At 51.3% G+C, this 27,420-nt stretch overlaps 1 protein-coding gene across 5 annotated transcripts in view; it reads right to left on the reverse strand.

The window, feature by feature from the left end:
• LOC118390395 (spectrin beta chain, non-erythrocytic 1-like) overlaps positions 1–27,420 on the reverse strand; it is a 108,630-nt gene that overhangs the window by 3,685 nt on the left and 77,525 nt on the right. For all 5 annotated transcript variants that reach the window (XM_052457332.1, XM_052457331.1, XM_052457334.1 and 2 more), the window contains 30 exons: positions 24,585–24,676; positions 24,112–24,192; positions 22,925–23,040; positions 18,284–18,396; positions 18,022–18,209; positions 17,757–17,874; positions 17,301–17,459; positions 16,591–16,893; positions 15,799–15,952; positions 15,196–15,590; positions 14,815–15,078; positions 14,377–14,588; positions 13,916–14,053; positions 13,321–13,540; positions 12,615–13,151; positions 12,233–12,526; positions 11,924–12,070; positions 11,546–11,809; positions 11,195–11,425; positions 11,010–11,099; positions 10,638–10,928; positions 10,353–10,483; positions 9,993–10,197; positions 2,589–2,963; positions 2,026–2,270; positions 1,766–1,904; positions 836–920; positions 515–711; positions 262–377; positions 98–173 (listed from right to left, as the gene is read on the reverse strand). In XM_052457332.1, coding sequence (XP_052313292.1) covers positions 98–173; positions 262–377; positions 515–711; positions 836–920; positions 1,766–1,904; positions 2,026–2,270; positions 2,589–2,963; positions 9,993–10,197; positions 10,353–10,483; positions 10,638–10,928; positions 11,010–11,099; positions 11,195–11,425; positions 11,546–11,809; positions 11,924–12,070; positions 12,233–12,526; positions 12,615–13,151; positions 13,321–13,540; positions 13,916–14,053; positions 14,377–14,588; positions 14,815–15,078; positions 15,196–15,590; positions 15,799–15,952; positions 16,591–16,893; positions 17,301–17,459; positions 17,757–17,874; positions 18,022–18,209; positions 18,284–18,396; positions 22,925–23,040; positions 24,112–24,192; positions 24,585–24,676 — 5,976 coding nt within the window. The remainder of the gene's footprint in view (positions 1–97; positions 174–261; positions 378–514; positions 712–835; positions 921–1,765; positions 1,905–2,025; positions 2,271–2,588; positions 2,964–9,992; positions 10,198–10,352; positions 10,484–10,637; positions 10,929–11,009; positions 11,100–11,194; positions 11,426–11,545; positions 11,810–11,923; positions 12,071–12,232; positions 12,527–12,614; positions 13,152–13,320; positions 13,541–13,915; positions 14,054–14,376; positions 14,589–14,814; positions 15,079–15,195; positions 15,591–15,798; positions 15,953–16,590; positions 16,894–17,300; positions 17,460–17,756; positions 17,875–18,021; positions 18,210–18,283; positions 18,397–22,924; positions 23,041–24,111; positions 24,193–24,584; positions 24,677–27,420) is intronic.

Raw genomic sequence — 27,420 nt, forward strand, 5'->3', positions numbered from 1 at the left:
ATCTGGAACTATTTCAGTCAGTAGTTTAATTTGAGGGCATGAAACAGGAGGTTAGAACCTTTGATTAGATACAGTATGTCTCAATGTCCTCTCTCACCTGGGAGGTGTCCTGGTAGCTGTGGACTCCATTGACTGATACTGACTGGTTGAGTGTGGTCTGGTCCAGGCTGGTCCTGGGTTACACAGAAGGGGAAATGAGCATGAGAACGAGGGGGGGAGGCATCAAATATCTCTGATTACTAGGAGTTCCTCCAGTCTTACCTGGCATCATGTGTTTCGGCCTCAGAAGGGGCCACCTCTTCTGTTGGGGGTGGTGTTGGGGTTCGCCTCGCCCTCTCCTCCTCCTCCCTCCTCCTCTGGATCTCCTGCTCCTCCAGCTGAAATGGAAGCCCAGGTTAGTGGCTGTTCAGAGGAGACGTTACCCTACCTTCCTAACAACGCCAAGTACATGCATTCTCCCAACTCCTGCTAACCCACCGTCTTCCCATTTGCAAACCACCCCCGTCCTCCTCACCGTGGTGAGTTTCTCCAGCAGGGTGAAGCGTTCCTCCCAGCCGGCGGCCAGCTTCTCGAAGGCCTCGTGGCGTTTGATCAGGCTCTCCACCTCGTCCACGTTAGAGCCCAGCTCGGCCCCCCGCACCAGGGGCTCCTGGCCTGCCAGCCACGTCTCTGCCACGCACGCATCCCGGCCAAACTGCAGCACCTCCAGAACTGAGACAGAAACCAGTAAATAATGAGCATCCATGAAAAGATCACGAGCAAAACGTGTTAAAACAGACAAACGCAAAATGAATTCATTAATTCAACTGAAAAAAACACCCTGGAGTCCACATACCTATCAGGAGGTGGTCCATCTTGTCCTGCCACTTGTTGCTGATCTCGTCCCTCTTACCCTGGAGCTGGTCCAGTTTCTCCAGGATCTATGGGAAAGCCAACAGGTATGTCAGTAACATTACATGAACAAGCAGCACTACACACTCAGGGCTAACGCCGACACGACGGCGGTAGGTCCCTGGTCAGTGTGGGGCCGGAACAACCGCTCCCTCAACGTCAGTAAGACTAACAACTTTAAAATGGTCCGCGCGCAGTTGTGAAGAAACCTCAGGAGGTTGAACAGGTTTGGCATGGGCCCTCAAATCCTCAAAAGGTTCTACAGCAGTACCATTGAGAGCATCTTGACTGGCTGCATCACTGCTTGGTGTGGCAATATCACCGCCCTCGATTACATGGTGCTACAGAGGGTGGTGCGGCCAGTCCAGTACATCACTGGGACCAAGCTCCCTGCCATCCAGGACCTCTATATCAGGCGGTGTGAAAGGAAGGCCCGGAAAAAGACTCCAACCACCCAAGCCATAGACCGTTCTCTCGGCTTCCGCCCGGAAAGCAGTACCCCTTTTTGCCCGAACTCGTTTTACTCGTCACATACGCTGCTGCTACGGATTATTATCTATCCTGTTGCATAGTCATCACTTAACCCCTCCCTATATGTACACATCTACCCCAATTACAGGCATACCCCTGCACATCGACTCGGTACTGGTATTTATTCCTCGTGTTATTATTCTCCTATATTTTTCTTTCTGCATCACTGGGAACGGTCCGCATTTCACCGTTAGCCTACACCTGTCGTTTACGTAGCATGTGACTAAATAAATGTGATTTGATTTGCATAAACACACCTTTTACATTTGCTTTTGTCCTAATCCCGTGACTAAATCCAAATGTGGGTGTCCAGTATGTGACGTAACGGTGACATGGCCCATACCTCATCAGCTGCATAGTGGTTGTTGTTGATGAGAGAGTGTCCCATCTCATTGCAGGTGGTGAAGCTGTCTGCCCGGGTCTCGATCTCAGACTTGATGTCCTGATGGTTGGCTATGACCAACCCTGCAGAGGACACGTCCCTGACAGAGAGAGAGAGAGAGGATGGGGGACGGGACGGACGAACGACAGAAATTCAGCGTAAAACCTTAGTAAAAACATTGAGAACAACGATGAGAGAACAGAGGTAAGGTCAGGTCTCACCTGGGGCTGTCGTGGGCGTCGATCTGCAGGTTGACCCCGTCCATCCACAACATGAGGTCACGCACCATGTTGACGAAGCGGAACTTCTCCACGGTGTCCAGCAGGAGGTGACGGCGAGCCTGGCCGGCCCCCAGCAGACCCTCCCAGGCCTCAGTGACAGAGCGCTCGCTCCGGTGGATCTCCTCGGCCTTCTCCCCAGCGTAGGCCTTCTGCAGCCGCGCCGCGTCGTCCTGCACCTGGTTCACCTGGGGTTGGAGGAGGCAGCCGGCTCAGAAGGGATCCTGAAAACCATTAACCTGCCCCCTCATGTGCTCTGACACATTTCTGATAGCCCCCAGTAAGAGTCTGAAAAGCAGCCCTCACAATGCATTAAATCTAATATTCTACTGTGGGATGGTGTGTAAAAGTGTGTGTAATTACATTATTTCTACCACTAGTGTTACTGTAAGTATCCCTGTACACTGGTGGTATGGTGCCGAGTTCATCCAATTGAATTCAATATCTTTATTGTCCCGAAGGGAAATTCATTGTGCAGCCAGGAGTTTAAAAGAGCAGCAGCCTACCTGTCCGCTGAGGGCCTGGATGTCGTGCTCGTAGGCGGTGTGCTGTCGGTGGAGGTGCTGGACGGTGTTGAGGTCACGGCCCAGGTCAGAGGGCAGCGCCTCCTTCTTCTCCCGGACCCTCCCCAGCGCCTCGCGGGCGTCCTGGTGGAAGCGGTGCAGCTCGTAGGAGGCGGACAGCATCTGGGTGCGCGTGTCGATTAGCTCCAGCAGGTCGGCCCACGCCTCGTTCAGCCCGTCCTTCCACTCTGCCACGCTGGCATTCTCAGGGTGACCCGACTCGATGAGGTCATCGGCCAGCCCGTTAACGCCGTCCACACGCTCCTGGCCGATGGTGCTGGTGTCACGAGCAAACTCGCGGAACTTGTCCCGCAGCATCTGAGAGGAGAAGAGGTTTAAATATGGATAACAATCCCAGGTTATCGCCATACTTCTTAAAAGGTAGCTGACAGAGAAAATAAAGAGTTGTCGGTGAGCAATTAGTGCCTGTGTGTTGTGTTGCTAAGCGCGTGTGTGTTGTGTTGTGTTGCTAAGCGCGTGTGTGTTGTGTTGTGTTGCTAAGCGCGTGTGTGTTGTGTTGTGTTGCTAAGCGCGTGTGTGTTGTGTTGTGTTGTGTTGCTAAGCGCGTGTGTGTTGTGTTGTGTTGTGTTGCTAAGCGCGCGTGTGTGTGGTGTGTTGTGTTGCTAAGCGCGCGCGCGTGTGTTGTGTTGCTAAGCGCGCGTGTGTGTGTTGTGTTGCTAAGCGCGCGCGTGTGTGTGTTGTGTTGCTAAGCACGCGCGTGTGTGTGTTGTGTTGCTAAGCGCGCGTGTGTGTGTGTTGTGTTGCTAAGCGCGCGCGTGTGTGTGTGTGTTGTGTTGCTAAGCACGCGCGTGTGTGTGTGTGTTGTGTTGCTAAGCACGCGCGTGTGTGTGTGTGTTGCTAAGCACGCGCGTGTGTGTGTTGTGTTGCTAAGCACGCGCGTGTGTGTGTTGTGTTGCTAAGCACGCGCGTGTGTGTGTTGTGTTGCTAAGCACGCGCGTGTGTGTGTGTGTTGTGTTGCTAAGCACGCGCGTGTGTGTGTGTGTGTTGTGTTGCTAAGCACGCGTGTGTGTGTTGTGTTGTGTTGCTAAGCACGCGCGTGTGTGTGTTGTGTTGCTAAGCACGCGCGTGTGTGTGTTGTGTTGCTAAGCACGCGCGTGTGTGTGTTGTGTTGCTAAGCACGCGCGTGTGTGTTGTGTTGCTAAGCACGCGCGTGTGTGTGTGTTGTGTTGCTAAGCACGCGCGTGTGTGTGTTGTGTTGCTAAGCACGCGCGTGTGTGTGTTGTGTTGCTAAGCACGCGCGTGTGTGTGTTGTGTTGCTAAGCACGCGCGTGTGTGTTGTGTTGCTAAGCACGCGCGTGTGTGTGTGTGTTGCTGCGTGTGTGTTGTGTTGCTAAGCACGCGCGTGTGTGTGTTGTGTTGCTAAGCACGCGTGTGTGTGTTGTGTTGCTAAGCACGCGCGTGTGTGTGTTGTGTTGCTAAGCACGCGCGTGTGTGTTGTGTTGCTAAGCACGCGTGTGTGTGTTGTGTTGCTAAGCACGCGCGTGTGTGTGTTGTGTTGCTAAGCACGCGCGTGTGTGTGTTGTGTTGCTAAGCACGCGCGTGTGTGTGTTGTGTTGCTAAGCACGCGCGTGTGTGTGTTGTGTTGCTAAGCACGCGCGTGTGTGTGTTGTGTTGCTAAGCACGCGCGTGTGTGTGTTGTGTTGCTAAGCACGCGCGTGTGTGTGTTGTGTTGCTAAGCACGCGCGTGTGTGTGTTGTGTTGCTAAGCACGCGCGTGTGTGTGTTGTGTTGCTAAGCACGCGCGTGTGTGTTGTGTGTTGCTAAGCACGCGCGTGTGTGTGTTGTGTTGCTGTGCACGCGCGTGTGTGTGTTGTGTTGCTAAGCACGCGCGTGTGTGTGTTGTGTTGCTAAGCACGCGCGTGTGTGTGTTGTGTTGCTAAGCACGCGCGTGTGTGTGTGTTGTGTTGCTAAGCACGCGCGTGTGTGTGTTGTGTTGCTAAGCACGCGCGTGTGTGTGTGTTGTGTTGCTAAGCACGCGCGTGTGTGTGTGTTGTGTTGCTAAGCACGCGCGTGTGTGTGTTGTGTTGCTAAGCACGCGCGTGTGTGTGTGTTGTGTTGCTAAGCACGCGCGTGTGTGTGTTGTGTTGCTAAGCACGCGCGTGTGTGTGTTGTGTTGCTAAGCACGCGCGTGTGTGTGTTGTGTTGCTAAGCACGCGCGTGTGTGTTGTGTTGCTAAGCACGCGCGTGTGTGTGTTGTGTTGCTAAGCACGCGCGTGTGTGTGTGTGTTGTGTTGCTAAGCACGCGCGTGTGTGTGTGTGTTGTGTTGCTAAGCACGCGTGTGTGTGTTGTGTTGCTAAGCACGCGCGTGTGTGTGTTGTGTTGCTAAGCACGCGCGTGTGTGTGTGTGTGTTGTGTTGCTAAGCACGCGCGTGTGTGTGTTGTGTTGCTAAGCACGCGCGTGTGTGTGTTGTGTTGCTAAGCACGCGCGTGTGTGTGTGTTGTGTTGCTAAGCACGCGCGTGTGTGTGTGTTGTGTTGCTAAGCACGCGCGTGTGTGTGTGTTGTGTTGCTAAGCACGCGCGTGTGTGTTGTGTTGCTAAGCACGCGCGTGTGTGTGTTGTGTTGCTAAGCACGCGCGTGTGTGTGTTGTGTTGCTAAGCACGCGCGTGTGTGTTGTGTTGCTAAGCACGCGTGTGTGTTGTGTTGCTAAGCACGCGCGTGTGTGTTGTGTTGCTAAGCACGCGCGTGTGTGTTGTGTTGCTAAGCACGCGTGTGTGTGTGTGTTGTGTTGCTAAGCACGCGCGTGTGTGTGTGTTGTGTTGCTAAGCACGCGCGTGTGTGTTGTGTTGCTAAGCACGCGTGTGTGTGTGTGTGTTGTGTTGCTAAGCACGCGCGTGTGTGTGTTGTGTTGTGTTGCTAAGCACGCGCGTGTGTGTTGTGTTGCTAAGCACGCGCGTGTGTGTGTGTTGTGTTGCTAAGCACGCGCGTGTGTGTGTGTTGTGTTGCTAAGCACGCGCGTGTGTGTGTGTTGTGTTGCTAAGCACGCGCGTGTGTGTGTGTTGTGTTGCTAAGCACGCGCGTGTGTGTGTGTTGTGTTGCTAAGCACGCGCGTGTGTGTGTGTTGTGTTGCTAAGCACGCGCGTGTGTGTGTGTGTTGTTAACGCGCGTGTGTGTGTTGTGTTGCTAAGCACGCGCGTGTGTGTGTTGTGTTGCTAAGCACGCGTGTGTGTGTGTTGTGTTGCTAGCACGCGTGTGTGTGTGTGTGTTGTGTTGCTAAGCACGCACGCGCGTGTGTGTGTGTGTGTGTTGTGTTGCTAAGCACGCGCGTGTGTGTGTTGTGTTGCTAAGCACGCGCGTGTGTGTTGTGTTGCTAAGCACGCGCGTGTGTGTGTTGTGTTGCTAAGCACGCGCGTGTGTGTGTTGTGTTGCTAAGCACGCGCGTGTGTGTGTGTTGCTAAGCACGCGCGTGTGTGTGTTTTGCTAAGCACGCGCGCGTGTGTTGTGTTGCTAAGCACGCGCGTGTGTGTTGTGTTGCTAAGCACGCGCGTGTGTGTTGTGTTGCTAAGCACGCGCGTGTGTGTTGTGTTGCTAAGCACGCGCGTGTGTGTTGTGTTGCTAAGCACGCGCGTGTGTGTTGTGTTGCTAAGCACGCGCGTGTGTGTTGTGTTGCTAGCACGCGCGTGTGTGTGTGTTGTGTTGCTAAGCACGCGTGTGTGTGTTGTGTTGCTAAGCACGCGCGTGTGTGTGTTGTGTTGCTAAGCACGCGCGTGTGTGTGTGTTGTGTTGCTAAGCACGCGTGTGTGTGTTGTGTTGCTAAGCACGCGCGTGTGTGTGTTGTGTTGCTAAGCACGCGCGTGTGTGTGTTGTGTTGCTAAGCACGCGCGTGTGTGTGTTGTGTTGCTAGCACGCGCGTGTGTGTGTTGTGTTGCTACACGCGCGTGTGTGTGTTGTGTTGCTAAGCACGCGCGTGTGTGTGTTGTGTTGCTAAGCACGCGCGTGTGTGTGTGTTGTGTTGCTAAGCACGCGCGTGTGTGTTGTGTTGCTAAGCACGCGCGTGTGTGTGTTGTGTTGCTAAGCACGCGCGTGTGTGTGTTGCTAAGCACGCGCGTGTGTGTTGTGTTGCTAAGCACGCGTGTGTGTGTGTGTTGTGTTGCTAAGCACGCGTGTGTGTGTGTGTTGTGTTGCTAAGCACGCGTGTGTGTGTGTGTTGTGTTGCTAAGCACGCGCGTGTGTGTGTGTTGTGTTGCTAAGCACGCGCGTGTGTGTGTGTTGTGTTGCTAAGCACGCGCGTGTGTGTGTGTTGTGTTGCTACACGCGCGTGTGTGTGTTGTGTTGCTACACGCGCGTGTGTGTGTGTGTGTTGTGTTGCTAAGCGCGCGCGCGTGTGTTGTGTTGCTAAGCACGCGCGTGTGTGTGTGTGTTGTGTTGTGTTGCTAAGCGCGCGCGCGTGTGTTGTGTTGCTAAGCACGCGCGTGTGTGTGTGTGTTGTGTTGCTAAGCACGCGCGTGTGTGTGTGTGTGTGTGTGTGTTGTGTTGCTAAGCACGCGTGTGTGTGTGTTGTGTTGCTAAGCACGCGTGTGTGTGTGTTGTGTTGCTAAGCACGCGCGTGTGTGTGTGTTGTGTTGCTAAGCACGCGTGTGTGTTGTGTTGCTAAGCACGCGCGTGTGTGTGTGTTGTGTTGCTAAGCACGCGCGTGTGTGTGTGTGTTGTGTTGCTAAGCACGCGCGTGTGTGTGTGTTGTGTTGCTAAGCACGCGCGTGTGTGTGTTGTGTTGCTAAGCACGCGCGTGTGTGTGTTGTGTTGCTAAGCACGCGCGTGTGTGTGTTGTGTTGCTAAGCACGCGCGTGTGTGTGTTGTGTTGCTAAGCACGCGCGTGTGTGTTGTGTTGCTAAGCACGCGCGTGTGTGTGTTGTGTTGCTAAGCACGCGCGTGTGTGTTGTGTTGCTAAGCACGCGCGTGTGTGTTGTGTTGCTAAGCACGCGCGTGTGTGTTGTGTTGCTAAGCACGCGCGTGTGTGTTGTGTTGCTAAGCACGCGCGTGTGTGTTGTGTTGCTAAGCACGCGCGTGTGTGTTGTGTTGCTAAGCACGCGCGTGTGTGTTGTGTTGCTAAGCACGCGCGTGTGTGTGTGTTGTGTTGCTAAGCACGCGCGTGTGTGTTGTGTTGCTAAGCACGCGCGCGTGTGTGTTGTGTTGCTAAGCACGCGCGTGTGTGTTGTGTTGCTAAGCACGCGCGTGTGTGTTGTGTTGCTAAGCACGCGCGTGTGTGTGTTGTGTTGCTAAGCACGCGCGTGTGTGTGTTGTGTTGCTAAGCACGCGCGTGTGTGTGTTGTGTTGCTAAGCACGCGCGTGTGTGTTGTGTTGCTAAGCACGCGCGTGTGTGTGTTGTGTTGCTAAGCACGCGCGTGTGTGTGTGTTGTGTTGCTAAGCACGCGCGTGTGTGTGTTGTGTTGCTAAGCACGCGCGTGTGTGTGTGTTGTGTTGCTAAGCACGCGCGTGTGTGTGTGTGTTGTGTTGCTAAGCGCGCGCGTGTGTGTGTTGTGTTGCTAAGCGCGCGTGTGTGTGTTGTGTTGCTAAGCGCGCGCGTGTGTGTTGTGTTGCTAAGCGCGCGTGTGTGTTGTGTTGCTAAGCGCGCGTGTGTTGTGTTGCTAAGCGCGCGTGTGTGTGTTGTGTTGCTAAGCGCGCGTGTGTGTGTGTTGTGTTGCTAAGCGCGCGTGTGTGTGTGTGTTGTGTTGCTAAGCGCGCGTGTGTGTGTGTGTTGTGTTGCTAAGCGCGCGCGCGCGTTGTGTGTTGCTAAGCGCGCGCGCGCGTTGTGTGTTGCTAAGCGCGCGCGCGCGTTGTGTGTTGCTAAGCGCGCGCGCGTGTTGTGTGTTGCTAAGCGCGCGCGCGTGTTGTGTGTTGCTAAGCGCGCGCGCGTGTTGTGTGTTGCTAAGCGCGCGCGCGTGTTGTGTGTTGCTAAGCGCGCGCGCGTGTTGTGTGTTGCTAAGCGCGCGTGTGTGTGTGTTGCTAAGCGCGCGCGCGTGTTGTGTGTTGCTAAGCGCGCGCGCGTGTTGTGTGTTGCTAAGCACGCGCGTGTGTGTTGTGTTGCTAAGCACGCGCGTGTGTGTGTGTGTTGCTAAGCACGCGCGTTGTGTGTTGTGTTGCTAAGCACGCGCGTGTGTGTTGTGTTGCTAAGCACGCGTGTGTGTGTGTGTTGTGTTGCTAAGCACGCGTGTGTGTGTGTGTGTTGTGTTGCTAACACGCGTGTGTGTGTGTGTGTTGTGTTGCTAAGCACGCGTGTGTGTGTGTGTTGTGTTGCTAAGCACGCGCGTGTGTGTGTGTTGTGTTGCTAAGCACGCGCGTGTGTGTGTGTTGTGTTGCTAAGCACGCGCGTGTGTGTGTGTGTTGTGTTGCTAAGCACGCGCGTGTGTGTGTTGTGTTGCTAAGCACGCGCGTGTGTGTGTTGTGTTGCTAAGCACGCGCGTGTGTGTGTGTGTTGTGTTGCTAAGCACGCGCGTGTGTGTGTGTGTGTGTTGTGTTGCTAAGCGCGCGCGTGTGTGTTGCTAAGCGCGCGCGCGTGTTGTGTTGCTAAGCGCGCGCGCGTGGTGTGTTGCTAAGCGCGCGCGCGTGTTGTGTTGCTAGCGCGCGCGCGTGTTTGTGTTGCTAAGCGCGCGCGCGTGTTGTGTTGCTAAGCGCGCGCGCGTGTTGTGTTGCTAAGCGCGCGTGTGTTGTGTTGCTAAGCGCGCGTGTGTTGTGTTGCTAAGCGCGCGTGTGTTGTGTTGCTAAGCGCGCGTGTGTTGTGTTGCTAAGCGCGCGCGTGTGTTGTGTGTTGCTAAGCGCGCGTGCGCGTTGTGTGTTGCTAAGCGCGCGCGTGTGTTGTGTTGCTAAGCGCGCGCGTGTTGTGTTGCTAAGCGCGCGCGTTGTGTGTTGCTAAGCGCGCGCGTGTGTGTTGTGTTGCTAAGCGCGCGTGTGTGTTTGTGTTGCTAAGCGCGCGTGTGTGTTGTGTTGCTAAGCGCGCGTGTGTTGTGTTGCTAAGCGCGCGTGTGTTGTGTTGCTAAGCGCGCGTGTGTGTTGTGTTGCTAAGCGCGCGCGTGTGTGTTGTGTTGCTAAGCGCGCGCGTGTGTGTTGTGTTGCTAAGCGCGCGTGTGTGTTGTGTTGCTAGCGCGCGCGTGTGTTGTGTTGCTAAGCGCGCGCGCGTGTTGTGTGTTGCTAAGCGCGCGCGCGTGTTGTGTGTTGCTAAGCGCGCGCGCGTGTTGTGTGTTGCTAAGCGCGCGCGCGTGTTGTGTGTTGCTAAGCGCGCGCGCGTGTTGTGTTGCTAAGCGCGCGTGTGTGTTGTGTTGCTAAGCGCGCGTGTGTGTTGTGTTGCTAAGCGCGCGTGAACGTATGAGGAAGTGTAAGGAAAGCCACTCACGGTGACATGTTCGTAGTCCTGTCCCAGCTCATGGGATCCGGCCACCACCTCCCTCTCAGCGATCCACTGCTCCAGGTCGTCCACCTCTCTCTTCAGCTGGGTCAGCCTCAGCCTCTCCTGGAGACGCCCACGACGCTCCTCAGCCAGGTCCTTCAGCCCTGCGTACAGCTTGTCCACCTGGGCTTGCCGTAGGTTGATACGCTCGCTAACAGCAGGCAATATATATATATGTGAGTGAGTGAGTCAGGCCAGTTGTAATGACTGAGACATTGTGGCTGTAGTTAAATCCTATTGTGAAGTGGCATTAGTTTAATGTACTTAGCTTTTAACTGCCCCCCCGTTAACCCTGGTGCCCTTCACCTCTCTGGGTGTTCGCTGGTCATCATGGTGCGGCTGCTGTTGGCCAGCTGGTGGATGGGCTGGGCGTAATCCTCCAAGGTCTGTTCTAACGTCTGGTGCTTCTTCACCATCACCAGAGCGCTCTGCTCATCCTGGGTCACACACACACACACACACACACACACACACACACACACACACACACACACGGAGTTAGCACCATTACGCCAGGGACACAGCACTAGTGTGCACAATAGACGCCATTAGGACAGACGGAGCTTAACTTCCGCCTGCCTCTCCTCTCACCTTGGCCTTCTCCTCTGACATCATGTGTAGCTCCTGCTCTCCCATCCAGGCCTCGGCCTCGGCAGCGTCGGTGTAGAACTGCTGGGCGCGGTTAGCCTCCACCAGCCGGGCGTGGCGCTCGTCCGTCTCAGCGATGAGCTGGGCCCAGGAGTCCCGGAGCTCCGCCAGACGGCCCTCCAGAGCAGACCGCCTCTCCCCGTCCATCTCCTCCTGCCCTGGGGACATTCCCCTGCGGTGGGTCTGGATGTCATCAATACGGGGCTGGTGGCCCTGGATCTCCTTCTGTAAAGTCTGGAAAACAAAACAGTGTTGCAGTGTTTTTTCCTCCTACTGTCCAGACTCTTCCATAGAATTCCTCTCTCGTCTGTGTACCTGGTTCTTCTTGATGAGCAGCTGCACACTGGACAGGTCCTTCCCATGGTCGGTGGATGTGGCCAGGGGCATCCTCTCCTTCACCCACAGCTAATTGACCGACAGACAGGAGGAAGTGCATTAAAAGACGACGATGATGATTCTGTACAACATCTCTGTATTTCGAGTCAGGTGGTCCCACTCACAATCTCATCCTCCAGGTCTCTGTTGAACTGGTGGGCCTCCTTGGAGGCCAGCAGTTGCTGCCGCCTCTGGTTGAGGGGGTCCTGGAGCTGGGAGAAGCTGTCAGTGACACGTCTCTGCTGGCCATCCACCTCCACCACGGCCCCACCAGCATCTTCCTGGGACAGCGCCAGCGCCTGGGACTGCAGCGACTGCACCTCCTTCTCACGCACCTCCATCTGGTGCTCCAGCATCTACACACACAGGGATGTTTGTTATTTCTCTTTCATTTCGATACGAACACTTCTCCACGCAAATGGTCACTAAGGAGTACGACAACTGAGAACGGGCTTCGACGGTGTAATGTCACCCACCTGGTGCTTCTTGAGCAGGATGTTGACGGAGGTCAGGTCCTTGCCGAAGTCGTCGCTCTGAAGCTGCCCTGACAGGTTCTTCAGCCACACGTCCAGAGCAGAGCAGCTCTGGGTGAAGAGCTCTGCCCTGTTGGCATCGAAGAGGCACTGAGCCTTGGTGCGTGTAGTGTTCTCTAGCTCTTCCCATTGGCTCTGCAGGCCCTCCAGAGTTTGCTGGACTACAGGCTGTAGCTCCGGTTTCTCTGTCACCAGGGCCTGGCCCTCCTAACAGGGGCATGGGGGAAAGGGGTCAGAAAAAGCATAAATACTGGCACCCACATCTTTCGCACTGCTTTTCCCACTTATTATTTTCATTGTATAATAGTTTTATGATCATACCTTATCGATCTTATCCAGCCAGTCTTTGTTGGAGGCCAGCTCAGCCATGAAGGCCTGGTGTTTCTGCCACTTGCTGTGGAGGTTCCTGGCCTCGTCGTACGACATGTCCTGAGCTGTCAGCATCTTCTCATTGATCCACAGAGTCAGCTGCAGAGAGAAAGAGCGAGACAAATGATATTACTCAATGCATGTCCCTCAGGATAATTCCTTTGACTGCGGTTTTATTTTTAATGTTTTACTACAAGACAAACAGTGTCAATAAAATGTATCACACCACCATTATTATTGTAACAGTTTGGCGATTCGTACCTCCTGTCCGTCCTGCAGGAAGTGCTGAAGTTCGCGGTTGTCCTTCAGTTTAGACAGGAGTTCATTTGCAGCTTCCCTATTCTTCTGATGTCTCTCCTGGATGGAGTCGGCCTTCTCCTGGATCTTGTCAGAGTTGGCATTAAGGTCGTTGACCAGGCGGCGTCCGGCCTCCACCACGCCCGTGATCTTCTCCTCACTGGCCTCCATGGTGGTCAGGAAGTCCTCGTGCTTCTTGATGGCCTCCTCTGCCCCCTGCAGGCTGGAGGGCATCTCAGTGTGGGACAGCACATACTCCTACAGAAGGAGAGAGAACTATTAGTAACATCATCGAGATAGACAATAGACATGTTTGATTCTTCTCCACTGGTGTCCTGGTCCTCACCTGGCTGTTGAGGAAGCCCTCAGCCTGCTTGACTTCCCTCAGGAAGCTCTGGAAGTCGAAGGCTTGGGCCAGAAGGCTGTGGCGGTTCTCCCACATCCGGCGCAGCTCGTGCCAGCCGGTGTCCAGCGCCTGCAGCCTCTGGGCCAGGAACATGTACTGGGCGTCCGTCTGGCCCTGAGTCACCTCGTCACCCACCGCCCGCATCTTCTCATAGTCCTCCTTGTAGTTGTCCACCTCATTCTTGATGCTCTCGTGCTGGGAGAGCAGGCGCTCAGCCTCTGGCAGCGAGGTGGGGATGTCCTCGGACGCCACGGCGGTCTGTGTGCGGGACAGCCAGGACTGGAAGTCATCCAGGTCCCGGAGGAAGCCCTGCAGCTTGCTGGCCTCGCCCAGAGACTCCTCGCGCCGCTTCATGGTGGCGTTGAGCTCCTGCCACACCTCCTGGATCTCCCCCAGGTGGGCATGGATCTCCTCTGCCTGGTCCGGGTGCTCCTCAGCCAGCGTCTCTGCCTCCTTCTTCAGGTCGTCCAACTTACCCTGAAAAGATAAGGAAAATAAACAAATGGTGTCACCAACATCATATGGCATAAAATGATACAAAAGTATTGAAGTGAACCAGTTAATGACTCAACCGATCGCTATTAAACATGGATCTGATGCGGTGGTTTAGCTGTCCACCTCCATAACCTTTGATCCGTCACCGTACCTGAATGGCCTCCAGGTCTCTCTCCATGCCGGTGAGTTTGCGCTGCAGGGCCATGACACCAGCCAGGTCGTTGCCCAGGCTCTCGGTGGACTCGATCACCTTGGTCTTCTCTCTCATCCAGCTCTGGATCTCGTTACACTCCAGGTGGTAGTTCTGGATGTTGAGGGCCGACTCCAGGGCCTGTTTCCTCTGGTCCGCCAGACGCTGGAACTCCTTCCACCTGGGGACCAGAGAAAGGGGAAGTCTCAATCACCTGTTTCCAGTGCTCACTTTATACAGTGTATTGGCTATGCATCAGAGGGAATATGTGTTTTTCATGCGAGTGTATCAGACTTGGGTTCAAATGCTATTTCAAAGATCTTGGAAGTAAGTATTCAGATATATTTTATTTGAAAAGAAAAGCTGTTGAATATTTTAATGTATTTGAAAATACTCAAATACACAGAGTCAAAAACAGTCCCATGCATTTAACCCAGGTATATGAAAATACTCTCAAATACAATTTGGTTCTCACAAATAACCATTAAAATAAAAGTAGTTGTTTTGGGCTGTGTTATTTGCATGTCTGAGAGGCATCACGTTGAGAACTACTCACCTGTTGTTGAGCTGGTCTTGTGTCTGGTGGATCTGCTCTTTGCTGAGGTTGTCTGATCCCAGCAGCTGTTGAGCCACCTGGTTGACATCAGAGATACGTGTCCCCAGGTTGTTCATCTCAGGCTCCAGGGTCTCGAACCTGCAGCCCACACACAGGGATGTACATTCAACACTCGGTATCATGTTCCCATTGCTTTACCTCTACAATGGAGATTAGAAGGGAAATATCATAGGAAGAGCTTCTATCCCCCAAACGTTGCTCTGCCATGCCACAAAAGAAAAACACCCAATTTTACATCTGTACTGTAAAAAGGAGCAGTTTGATATCCACTCAACGAAGCACAATGATCAGCGTACACAGATCAATAGCAAATCATTATAAAGGCTATTCATATCACAGCCTAAAGACCACCTCTTCCTTCCTATCCCATCGTTGGAACACTCCTCCCTTCCCCAGCTCACCTCTGCTGCACCACCTCCAGGTCTTCCAGTTTGGTGGGGATCTGCATGCTGTCCAGCCACTGTTCCTTCTCCCCCACCCACAGCTGGCAGGCGCCCGCCTCGCTGTACATGCGGTAGAGGGCCAGCGCCCCCTCCAGGGCCTGACGCCGCGACGCAGACAGGGCCTCCAGCTCGTGGTAACGCTGCTCTATGGCAGGCAGACGGCCCTCTACCTACACACAGCCAGACGGCAACAACCACTCAGTCAGAGGACGCCCCTCCGAGCAGAGTCAATAACAAGTCAAGGAACACAAAATGGGAGCGATAAATAAAATTTGTCTCACTTAAAATCGGAGACATGGAGTCTTTTGTGTGTGTCAGAGAGAGAGAGAGAGAGAGGGAGAAACAGCACGGTGCCTAGTGAGTGTGGGTTGATATGCTGTTCCAGGGGTAACTGACCTGAGGGGCGTTTGCATGGACCGGGGGCAGGGTGAGGGCCTGCTCGTGCAGGGAGTCGATGAGGGTGCGGTGGCTCTGGATCTCCTCCTCCACCTCCCTCTGCTTGCGGGCCAAGGTCTGGGTGGAGAACTCGTCGTGGCCCACCTCCTGGCTGGACACCTGGCGCAGCGTCTCCAGGATCCAGGCCTCCATGTCGTTGGCGTCCGTCTGGAACTGGTGCAGGGCCACTGCCTCCTTCAGCTGCTGCTCCCTCAGCTGGGACGTCTGGGGACGGAGGGGGAGAGAAGGAATCAGTATATAAACAAGAGGAACCCCTTCTGAAATCGATCAATTCATTTTCTCTCTCCAGACCGGTCATCCTCCTTTCCCCTGCCTGCTCACCTCCTCCAGGTGTGCCCACTGAGCGCGGACGTCCCTGATCCTCTCAGTGCACTCTGGGGCTCCAATGTGTCCCTCCTCCACCAGGGTCTGACCCGCGGCGATGCTGTTGCCCAGAGGGCCGTAGCGGGCTGCCATCTCGTCCCTGAAGGCCTCGTGCTTGCTGAGGAGGTGCAGGGCGGAGGTGAGGTCGCGGCCACAGTCTCCTCCAGCCAGGATCTGCTCCTGCTCTCTGATCCAGGCCGCCTCCTCTCCCAGCTCCCACAGGAACTGCCAGAGGCGCCGCGAATCCTCGAGGCGCACCCTCCGCTCCCCGGCCAGCTGGCCCAGCTCCTCATAGGCCCGGCCCAGCAGAGACACCTTCTCTCCCACCAGCGCCGGCTCACACGGTTTGTAGACTGAGAGAGATAAGGAGAATTAGCTAAATGGTTATCGGCGAAGAGGCATCCAAATAAATTCATGAATTCCATCCTCCTCATAAGTTACGTGACGCATGAAAGCTGCACAGTGCGTAGTCGTTGAACGCCATCGTTACCATAATCACACGTACACAGTAACTGACTGTCAAGTGTATATTAGTGAGGGGGCGCAGATCTGTAGTCTCACCCTGTTGGTCCGAGGTGAAGCGCTGAGCGGCTCCCTGGACCCCACGGACCCCCTCTGCCTGGGCTGAGATGTCTGCCTCCACCAGGTTGTGAGTCTGCAGCAGGTCCTCCACATCATGCAGGTGCTTCCCACTGTCCTGGGACTGCAGACGACCCTGAGAGGGCACCGAGCAGGAAGAGGTTAGAAATGCATTCACTCACTAAGTCTGGATTGCCCGCAGTTAATAAATGGCGCTAATGAGATGTGAACGGCAGGGGGCATTAGTAAAAGACATAGCTGCAGCAGTCACTAAGAGATATAGATGAAGTCACGGCGTCAATATTGTAAATGAGGGGCCAGCTTTTGTGCTGACTGATAAGTGAGACCTTATCTTTAGAAAACAGAGCGCTCACTTGGTTTTGATGAGGTGAGGCTCTCTGAATCCCAATACCATCTCTCTGAGGCGCAATGACCAAGTCTATGGGTAACGCCAGTTAGCAGTGGCTCGCGAAACTACCTCTTAACTTCCTTCAAACCAGACACAGAGACATAAAAATGGTATCCGCGAGTTTGTCTGACTCTGGGGAAGTAGATAAAGAGCTAAGAATACACTGTCAGACTGTCCCAGTCAGGACCACCTCAGCCGACCTCTGTAACCCATCACACCCAGGAGTAGCCGCCATTTTTGAAAGGAGTCATTCGAGTTTGGACTGGCATGCAGGGTTGATAGTGTGAGATGTACAGCATGACCATGACCAAAGTGTGCATTTTCTACACTGGGAGAACATCGGGTGTGTTGATATGTTCCAGTACCTTCATCTCTCCCATCCAGTCCATGATGGATCTCATCTCCTGCAGCAGTCTCTGCAGGTCACGGTGTGCGTTGAGTCTCTCCCGGCGAGCGGCTAACAGCTCCTTCAGATACTCCCACAGCCGCAGCACGTTGTCCCTCCTCGCCAGCACACGGCGCACGTCGTGGTAATTCTCCGCCTCCAGCTCCCTGGCCACCGCCTCCACGGCCGCCACGCGCTCCCCGTACGCCCCGATGTCCGTCTCGATGGCCTCGTGTTTACGAGTCGCGGCGTCCACCGCTCCCAGGTCCACGCCAAAGTTGTCCTGTGGGACAAGAGGACAGTTTGAGGTGGTCAGCGTGTGCATTGGTCATGAAATGATCTGTGATCAACATGGTCAGTGTGTTCAAATGCATACAACTGTAGCCTGTTGAATAACCTTATGACAGTAGCAATTATGATAAAGCTACTGAACAAGCGTATATAATCCCTCCCCCCTGCCTCACTGAGATAATTACAGTGGCTTGTCTGCAGGACAGCAGGACGCTAAGCCTGTCCACTCCATCAAAATAAAGTCATCACAACCATCACCTACGATTACAGTTAACTCTGGGCTGTGGACAACTGAGAGACAGACAATATAACCGCCATCTTTCCTCACCTGCCTTCGCAGTTTGAACACATTGCCAGTTCAAGGTCAGGGGAGTGAATGTGTGTGTGTGTGTGTGTTACCTGAGAGACGAGCCGCTGGTTCTCGCTCAGCCAGGTCTCCCTCATGGCGGCCTTGCGGTCGAAACGAGCGGCGAGCATCTCCAGCTTCTCCTGGCGAATCAGCTCGTTCCTCAGCGCCAGCTCCCGCTCGTGCTCCGCCTTCTCCAGGCGCTCCCACGCCTGCAGAGCCAATCAGAACACAGCAAGTCGGAGGTGTCTCTTAAACCAGGGGTGTTATTCATGATCCTAGACGGCTGTAGGGTCAACTGGTGTTTATTAAACATTCTACTCTAGTCATGCATTTAAACAGGGAGTAACTGCACCTTGTTACAAGGCATCAGTGTCACCGGAGGGTGTATTCATTAGGAACCAAACAGAACCCCAAACGGAAGCAAATGGAACAAACGGGGAGGGGCCTAACAATTTGTTCTGTAGAATCTTCTTGTCATTGGGTGGACAACAGAGTGACAGTGATACCTTGTTGATGTCAGAGATGAGCTTGCCCTCTCTGGGAATGTACACCTTCTGGTTGTTGGCTCTCATCTTGCTCTGAATGGTGAACAGCAGCACCTCCAGGTTGCCTTTCTCTGTGAACCTGAGGAACACCAACACAGCCAGGTCAGACACCTAACCTACCATGGAATACGTGCAGTTATGATTCCAACCTGCTGAGATTTATGTTCTAATCTAGAACATCATCCCAGTTCTTAAATCCCCCCCCAGCGGTGTATCCCCGTCTTACTTAGGGGGTTTCTCCACGGTGCGGTAGGTGTTGAAGGCTTGCAGCTGGTTCTGCACGGCGCTCAGGGAGTTGGCCAGCTGCCGGTCGTTCAGGGTCAGAATGGTCTGCTCGATCCACTGCAGCAGCTCTGACGCCAGGCTCTCATAGTTCCCAACCAGCTGGTCAGCCTCAATGGCATAGTCCAGCACCTGGGAGGGAGAGAAGGGGTAAGATGGGCCCCAAGAACAGTAACAAGCCCACACACACAGCCGTTGTACCCCACCTTGCCAACCCTCTTGCCCTCCACAGCCAGGGCCTTCATCTTGGAGAAGTAGTGGTAGTAGGTGGCCACGTAGGTGATGATGGACTTCTCATCCGGCTGGTCAACATTGACATCTGGAAAGAGAGACATGCACTACTTCAGCACTGAAGTTCATTTACACTTGATCCTTTCACTGTGCTCCACATTCTCTCCACACACTTCTGCATGCACAGACACAGATACACAGACAGACACAGAGACACAGATACACAGACAGACGCACGCACAGACAGACACAGATACACAGACAGACACAGAGACACAGATACACAGACAGACGCACGCACAGACAGACACAGATACACAGACAGACACAGACACACAGACAGACACAGACACACAGACAGACACAGACACACAGACAGACACACAGACAGACAGACACAGATGCACGCACAGACAGAGACACAGATGCACGCACAGACAGAGACACAGATGCACGCACAGACAGAGACACAGATGCACGCACAGACAGAGACACAGATGCACGCACAGACAGAGACACAGATGCACGCACAGACAGAGACACAGATACACACACAGACAGACAGAGACACAGACACACAGACAGACACACAGACAGACACAGATACACAGACAGACACAGATACACAGACAGACACAGATACAGACAGACAGAGACACAGACAGACAGAGACACAGACACAGAGACACAGATACAGACACACAGACAGAGACAGACACAGAGACAGACAGAGACACAGACAGACACAGATACACAGACAGACACAGATACACAGACAGACACAGATACACAGACAGACACAGATACACAGACAGACACAGATACACAGACAGACACAGATACACAGACAGACACAGATACACAGACAGACACAGACACACAGACAGACGCAGACACACAGACAGACGCACAGACAGACACAGATACACAGACAGACAGACAGAGATACACAGACAGACACAGATACACAGACAGACACAGACAGACAGACACAGACAGACACACAGATACACAGACAGACAGACACAGATACACAGACAGACAGACAGAGATACACAGATAGACACAGATACACAGACAGACAGAGACACAGACACACAGATACACAGACAGACACAGACACAGACACACAGATACACAGACAGACACAGACACAGAGACAGACGCACAGCACAGACACAGAGACACAGACGCACAGACAGACAGACAGATACACAGACAGACGACAGATACACAGACAGACACAGACACACGCGCACAGACAGACAGAGACACACGCGCGCACAGACAGACAGAGACACACAGACGCGCACAGACAGACACAGACACACAGACAGCGCACACAGACAGAGACACACAGACAGACGCACAGATAGACAGACAGAGACACAGACAGCGCGCACAGACATACAGACACACGCGCGCACAGACAGACAGAGACACACGCGCGCACAGACAGACAGAGACACACGCACAGACAGACAGACAGAGATACACAGACGCACAGACAGACAGACAGACAGAGATACACGCGCACACAGACAGACAGACAGACAGAGACACACGCACGCACAGACAGACAGGATAGACACAGACACAAATACACGCACAGACAGGATAGACAGACAGACAGAGACACACAGACAGACAGACAGACAGACAGAGACACACGCACGCACAGACAGACAGAGACACACACACGCACAGACAGACAGAGACACACGCACGCACAGACAGACAGAGACACACGCACGCACAGACAGACAGAGACACACGCACGCACAGACAGACAGAGACACACGCACAGACAGACAGAGACACACGCACAGACAGACAGAGACACACGCACAGACAGACAGAGACACACACGCACAGACAGACAGAGACACACGCACAGACAGACAGAGACACACGCACAGACAGACAGAGACACACGCACAGACAGAGACACACGCACAGACAGACAGAGACACACGCACAGACAGAAAGAGACACACGCACAGACAGACAGAGACACACGCACAGACAGACAGAGACACACGCACAGACAGACAGAGACACACGCACAGACAGAGACACACGCACAGACAGACACTTACACAGACAGACACTTACACAGAGACACAGACAGACACAGACAGACACACACAGACATGCCCACACTAGAGGTCGACCGATTCATTGGAATGGCCGAGTAATTAGGGCCGATTTAAAGTTCATAACAATCGGAAATCGGTATTTTTGGGCGCCATTCTTCTTTTTTACACCTTTATTTAACTAGGCAAATCTTGCAACCTTACAGTTAACTTGTCCAACGCTCTAACCACCTGCCTCACGAGGAGCCTGCCTGTTACGCAAATGCAGTAAGCCAAGGTAAGTTGCTAGCTAGCATTAAACTTATCTTATAAAAATCAATCAACGACTGTCGTTGCTCCAATGTGTACTTAACAATAAAAATCAATTCCTTTCTTAAAATCAATACACAAGTATATATATTTTAAACCTGCATATTTAGCTAAAAGAAATCCAGGTTAGCAGGCAATATTAACCAGGTGAAATTGTGTCACTTCTCTTGCGTTCATTGCACGCAGAGTCAGGGTATATGCAACAGTTTGGGCCGCCTGGCTCTTTGCCAACTAATTTGCCAGAATTTTACGTATTTACGACATAACATTGAAGGTTGTGCAATGTAACAGGAATATTTAGACTCCTGGATGCCATCCGTTAGATAAAATAAGGAACGGAATAAACCTTTGGTTTTCGAGTTGATAGTTTCCGGATTTGACCTAAGGCTCATATTTGTGTGTGTTTATTAAAGTTAAGTCTATGATTTGATATTTGACAGAGCAGTCTGGCTGAGGGGTGGTAGGCAGCAGCAGGCTCGTAATAGTCAAAGGGATATGGTTTAGAGAGAAATAGTCGACACGTTATAATTCCTGTAATAACTTGCGGCTGAATTTGAAAGGGGTTCCTTCGTTATTTTACCGTTCATGTCTTCCATACAGAATGTCTTGATCTACTTCAAATAAGGTCTGTGTTTCGTGCTTAAACCGCCTCTGCGTTTTGATACCCGTGTAAATCTCACTAGGATAAGGTAACGTTTGTCAACATATGTTCATAAATCCACTCTACAAAAAAAATGATCATTATATTTAACCAATATTGATCAGAGTTACCTTGTCCTATGGATATCTACACAGTTATAAAATTGGCAAGGTGGTGTAAGCCTACACGAAACACAGACCTTATTTTAAGTGAATCTAAAAATATCCTATGGAATAAATGAATGAAGGAACTGCTTTTCAGATTTTGCTAGAAGGTGTCATAGGAATTATGACTCGCACTTTGGTAGTCAATTCTTACCATGTCCATTATTAAAATAGGATTTCCTGCATATAGAAATTACAGTTTTGATGAACATTCATCACAGGTAACTTTTATTCAAACAGTTGAGAGTATTTGTCTCCTAAGCAGACTCTTCAGTATCATTGTCACTTCAGAGCTGTGTGTGTGTTTTACAGATGGCAGAGAACAGCAGAGCACCAGTGTGGGACTATTACATGGAATTGGCACCAGGGAAAGCAAGGTGTCTTATTTGTGATAAAGATGGGCATGGGGTCAGCAACGGCTAAATCAAACAATACCACCAACCTGTGGAATCATCTTAAGAACACCCATCAAAAAGCCCATATGTATTATATTAAGTTAAAATAAAAGTGTTCATTGTTCATTCAGTATGGTTGCAATTGACATCATTACAAAAATGTGTGTGTGTGTGAATATATACAGTGGGGCAAGTTCAAACAGGTGCCATTAATACAGGTAACAAGTAGAGGACAGATGAGCCTCTTAAAGAAGAAGTTACAGGTCTGTGAGAGCCAGAAATCTTGCTTGTTTGTAGGTGACCAAATACTTATTTTCCACCATAATTTGCAAATAAATTCATAAAAAATCTTACAATGTGATTTTCTGGATTTGAACATTTTTTATTTTTTTATTTTTAAGTGGGAGAACTTGCACAATTGGTGGCTGAATAAATACTTTTTTGCCCCACTGTATATACATTTATTTTTATTATTATTATTTTTTTTTTTAAATCGGCTGATTTTTTTTGTTCCTCCAATAATCGGTATCGGCGTGGAAAATCATAATCGGTCGACCTCTAGCCCACACAGACAGACGCGCCCACGCACAGATGCACAGGCAGACGCGCCCACGCACAGGCAGACGCGTCCACGCACAGTCGCCCACGCACAGTCGCCCACACAAACTCCCATCTCAACCCAATCAATTAAAAACTTAAACACACGGTGCTCTTCTCTAAATCTGCCCTGATTGATGGCCCTGGAGCGTTGCCAACACCTCACCATGTATGGACTTCCTCTTTGATGTCAGAGGGCATCATTAAGCCCTGCCCCGTGTCCAGCCAGACCACACGGCACCTATTCTCACTTAAGCTTTAATTCATTCCAGTAATCCTCCCTCCCCACACACCATGTCCAGCTATCCTGGTACAGGACAGGAGCACAGTCTTGGTGGCCATAAGCCATTGGGGGAAGGCAGAGGGCACACACAGCTCAACCCATGTCCTCTCTCAGAGCTCTGAGCACACTCACCTTCTGGGTCCAGGAGTTTGGTGAGGCCCAGCTTATTCTCTGCCGTGTTGAAGGCATTCTGGAGGTTGTAGTGGGCGTTGGAACGCTTCAGGCTGTCAAACTCAATCACGTCCGGTCTGGAAGGGAACACAGGTGTCGCTTTTAATGAAAGGAATTGCATATATATATATATACACACACACACTGAACAAAAATATAGTGTTGGTCTCATGTCATTTTAGAGAATTTGCCAGTACGTCCAACCGGCCTCACTACCACGTAACGGGTGCTGAGGAGTATCTGTCTGTAATAAAGCCCTTTTGTGGGGAATAACTCAATCTGATTGGCTGGGCCTAGCTGCCAAGTCAGTGGGCCTATGCCCTCCAACGCCCACGCATGGCTACGCCTCTGCTCAGTCATATGAAATCCATAGACTAGGGCCTAATGAATGTATTTCAATTGACTGACAGATAGCATCTTCATCAACATGCCACCATGATTCTGTTCTACGGTAACTGTGGACCATGTCGACGACGACAACATTGTTTCTTCAGAGCAGTTCTAATCATCCCATCCACTCCCTCAGCTCCACTTTGAATAGGATGAGATAAGAAAAAAAGGGCAGTGACAGAACTGACATGACTGCCTTGTAGCACATTCAGAGCATATTTCAAATCTGCTTCGTACTTTGAGACTCAGTTGAGAAAGAAAGAGTCAATGATGAGAATAATACATGATCTTCCATTTGTTAGAGTTGTAGTCATGTTAAAAGGCCCGTCGCTCTAGAGGCCCGTCTCCCACTGTAACGCAGGAGCCACCAGCAGTGGGCAGCGTTGAGTCAACAGGCATTGCCTTGCATGCTAAAACCAGTGGGTTTTATTTCTGTTATCTAGGTCAACTTATTCCAATTCATTTGTATCCACTTATCCAAACTGTAGAGGGTTTGAAAAGAGGGTCAAACCCAAAATAGAGAACGGGGATACAGTCACCCCAGGGAGGTTGTGTGTCATAACAGGTAGCCCATTTCTCAAACGCACTGCAAGTACAACGGGCTACGTACGGTATTGGACAGACTGATTTATATCACAACACACAGGAAGCGTGTCAGGTGATGGACAATGTCAGCGCCGACTGTTGAAATGAGTGACTGAAGCATTTCATACAGTGTGACGGGCCACATTGTCAGAGGGGAAGGGAAGGGCATTGACCTGTGTTTGTGCACGATGGCGTTGAACGCCAGGCCGTCTCTCCAGCTGGTGGTGAAGTTGTGAACGTTGACGTTGGGGTACCTGCAGGGACAAGGTCACAGCTCATTAATCATCGACACAGAACCGAGGCTATTTTGATGTTGACAAACCAAGGACATGGGACGATAAGGTTCCATCTGCAAAAACATGATTCTGAGATAATTGGCTTTCAATCGCCGAACCCCAATTGGTTTGAATGGTGTCAGAAATGTTTCTTGTGTTCTTTTGAACTGAATTGTGGTAGTTCGAGTACTATATAGAGTGGACACCACTGAACAAAACAAGGCTATGTCAAGATCTACATTTTGAACCTTGTAGTCCCAAGCTCTCGAAAGCCAACGTTCTTCAAATCATTTCACTTCTATCATACATTCACATTGCTTGCACATCCTTGAACATGTCTCACTCTCCCCAGTTTCTCTCTCCCTTCTCACCCAGCGGTCTTCATCTGGCACCAGAGAAGCAGGGCCTCTTTGGCAGACTTCTTCTCCTTGTTATCCTCAGTCTCCACGCTGATGTCCTGGATCTGTTAGCAGAGCAGAGTACTCTTTTAGACACACTGCCTGCTTAACACTTCAGCCAGCTCTCGCTCTCTGGGAAATTAAGACTTCACTGAAATCAGTCTTACATGCAGCTTTGTATTAGGTTTGATGATAAATCACAATCCAATCAGTCTAACAAGAGAGCAGAGATTAGGGCCGATTCATTAGAGTTTTTTTTGTAATTATGTCATTTAAAAAAAAGAAGAGGAAAGAAATTGAACGCTGAAATTTCAGTCGAATAATTTACATAATCTGAAACCACCATCGTCCCAGAATACCACAGAATGGAGGTTTAGTTACGTTTCTTAGGGACCCCATTAACTCCACATAAATTGTACAAATACATGACAAAGTACGGAAGAGGAAGACAAAATATACGATTCCATTAAATTAAACAAGAGTAATAAAGGAAAGACAACAAGAGACAACAAAAATATGATTGACACATTATTCATATACAGTTGAAGTCGGAAAGTTCACATACACCTTAGCCAAATACATTTAAACTCAGTTTTTCACAATCCCTGACATTTAATCCTAGTAATAATTCCCTGTTTAGGTCAGTTAGGATCACCACTTTATTTTAAGAATGTTTAGTGTCAGAATAATTGTAGAGAGAAGGATTTATTTTAGCTTTTTATCCTTCATTACATTCCCAGTGAGTCAGAAGTTTACATACACTCAATTAGTATTTGGTAGCATTGCCTTTAAATTGTTTAACTTGGGTCAAACGTTTCAGGTAACCTTCCACAAGCTTCCCACAATAAGTTGGGTGAATTTTGGCCCATTCCTCCTGACAGAGCTGGTGTAACTGAGTCAGGTTTGTAGGCCTCCTTGCTCGCACACGCTTTTCCAGTTCTGCCCACAAATGTTCTATAGGATTGAGGTCAGCTTTGTGATGGCCACACCTTGACTTTGTTGTCCTTAAGCCATTTTGCCACAACTTTGGAAGTATGCTTGGGGTCATTGTCCATTTGGAAGACCCATTTGCGACCAAGCTTTAACTTCCTAACTGATGTCTTGAGATGTTGCTTCAATATATCCACAATTTTCCTGCTTCATAATGCCATCTATTTTGTGAAGTGCACCAGTCCCTCCTGCAGCAAAGCACCCCCACAACATGAAGCTGCCACCCCCATGCTTCACAGTTGGGATGGTGTTCTTCGGCTTGCAAGCCTCCCCCTTTTTCCTCCAAACATAACGATGGTCATTATGGCCAAACAGTTCTATTTGTGTTCCATCAGACATTTCTCCAAAAGTACGATCTTTGTCCCCATGTGCAGATGCAAACCATAGTCTGTCTTTTTTATGGTGGTTTTGGAGCAGTGGCTTCTTCCTTGCTGAGCGGCCTTTGAGGTTGTCGATATCGGAATCGTTTTACTGTGGATATAGATACTTTTGTACACGTTTCATCCAGCATATTCACAAGGTCCTTTGCCATTGTTCTGGGATTGATTTGCACTTTTCACACCAAAGTACGTTCATCTCTCGGAGACAGAACGCGTCTCCTCCCCGAGTGGTATGGCGGCTGTGTGGTCCCATGGTGTTTATACTTGCGTATTATTGTTTGTACAGGTGAACGTTGTCGTACCTTCAGGCATTTGGAAATTGCTCCCAACGATGAACCAGACTTGTGGAGGTCTACAATTTCTTTGAGGTCTTGGATGATTTCTTTTGATTTTCCCATGATGTCAAGCAAAGAGGCACTGAGGGCACTTTGAAGGTAGGCCTTGAAATACATCCACAGGTACACCTCCATTAAACTCAAATGATGTCAATTTGCCTATCAGAAGCTTCTAAAGCCATGACATAATTTTCCGGAATGTTCCAAGCTGTTTAAAGGCAGTCAACCTAGTGTATGTAAACTTCTGACCCACTGGAATTGTGATACAGTGAATTATAAGTGAAATAATCTGTCTGTAAACAACTGTTGGAAAAATGACTTCCGTCATGCACAAAGTGGATGTCCTATCTGACTTGCCAAAACTATAGTTTGTTAAAAAGAAATGTGTGGAAAAACTAGTTTTAATGACTCCAACCTAAGTGTATGTAAACTTCTGACTTCAACTGTATACATATTCATATATTTTGCCTGAGTAACCTTTGGTGGAAGAGCATTCCATAACAGGTGGGGTTGAGGAATAAAACAGGACTTGGCAGGGTGGGGTGACCAAGGTGGGGTAGAGGAATAGGACAGGACTGGGCGGGGTGACCAAGGTGGGGTAGAGGAATAGGACAGGACTGGGCGGGGTGACCCAGGTGGGGTAGAGGAATAGGACAGGACTGGGCGAGGTGACCCAGGTGGGGTAGAGGAATAGGGCAGGACTGGGCGAGGTGACCCAGGTGGGGTAGAGGAATAGGGCAGGACTGGGCGAGGTGACCCAGGTGGGGTAGAGGAATAGGGCAGGACTGGGTGAGGTGACCCAGGTGGGGTAGAGGAATAGGGCAGGACTGGGCGAGGTGTCCCAGGTGGGGTAGAGGAATAGGGCAGGACTGGGCGAGGTGACCCAGGTGGGGTAGAGGAATAGGACAGGACTGGGCAGGGCGAGGTGACCCAGGTGGGGTAGAGGAATAGGACAGGACTGGGCAGGAAGGGGTGACCCAGGTGGGGTAGAGGAATAGGACAGGACTGGGCAGGAAGGGGTGACCCAGGTGGGGTTGAGGAATAGGACAGGACTGGGCGAGGTGACCCATGTGGGGTAGAGGAATAGGACAGGACGAGGTGACC

Source organism: Oncorhynchus keta, chromosome 11 (assembly GCF_023373465.1).
Source record: "Oncorhynchus keta strain PuntledgeMale-10-30-2019 chromosome 11, Oket_V2, whole genome shotgun sequence".
Lineage (NCBI taxonomy): Eukaryota > Metazoa > Chordata > Actinopteri > Salmoniformes > Salmonidae > Oncorhynchus > Oncorhynchus keta.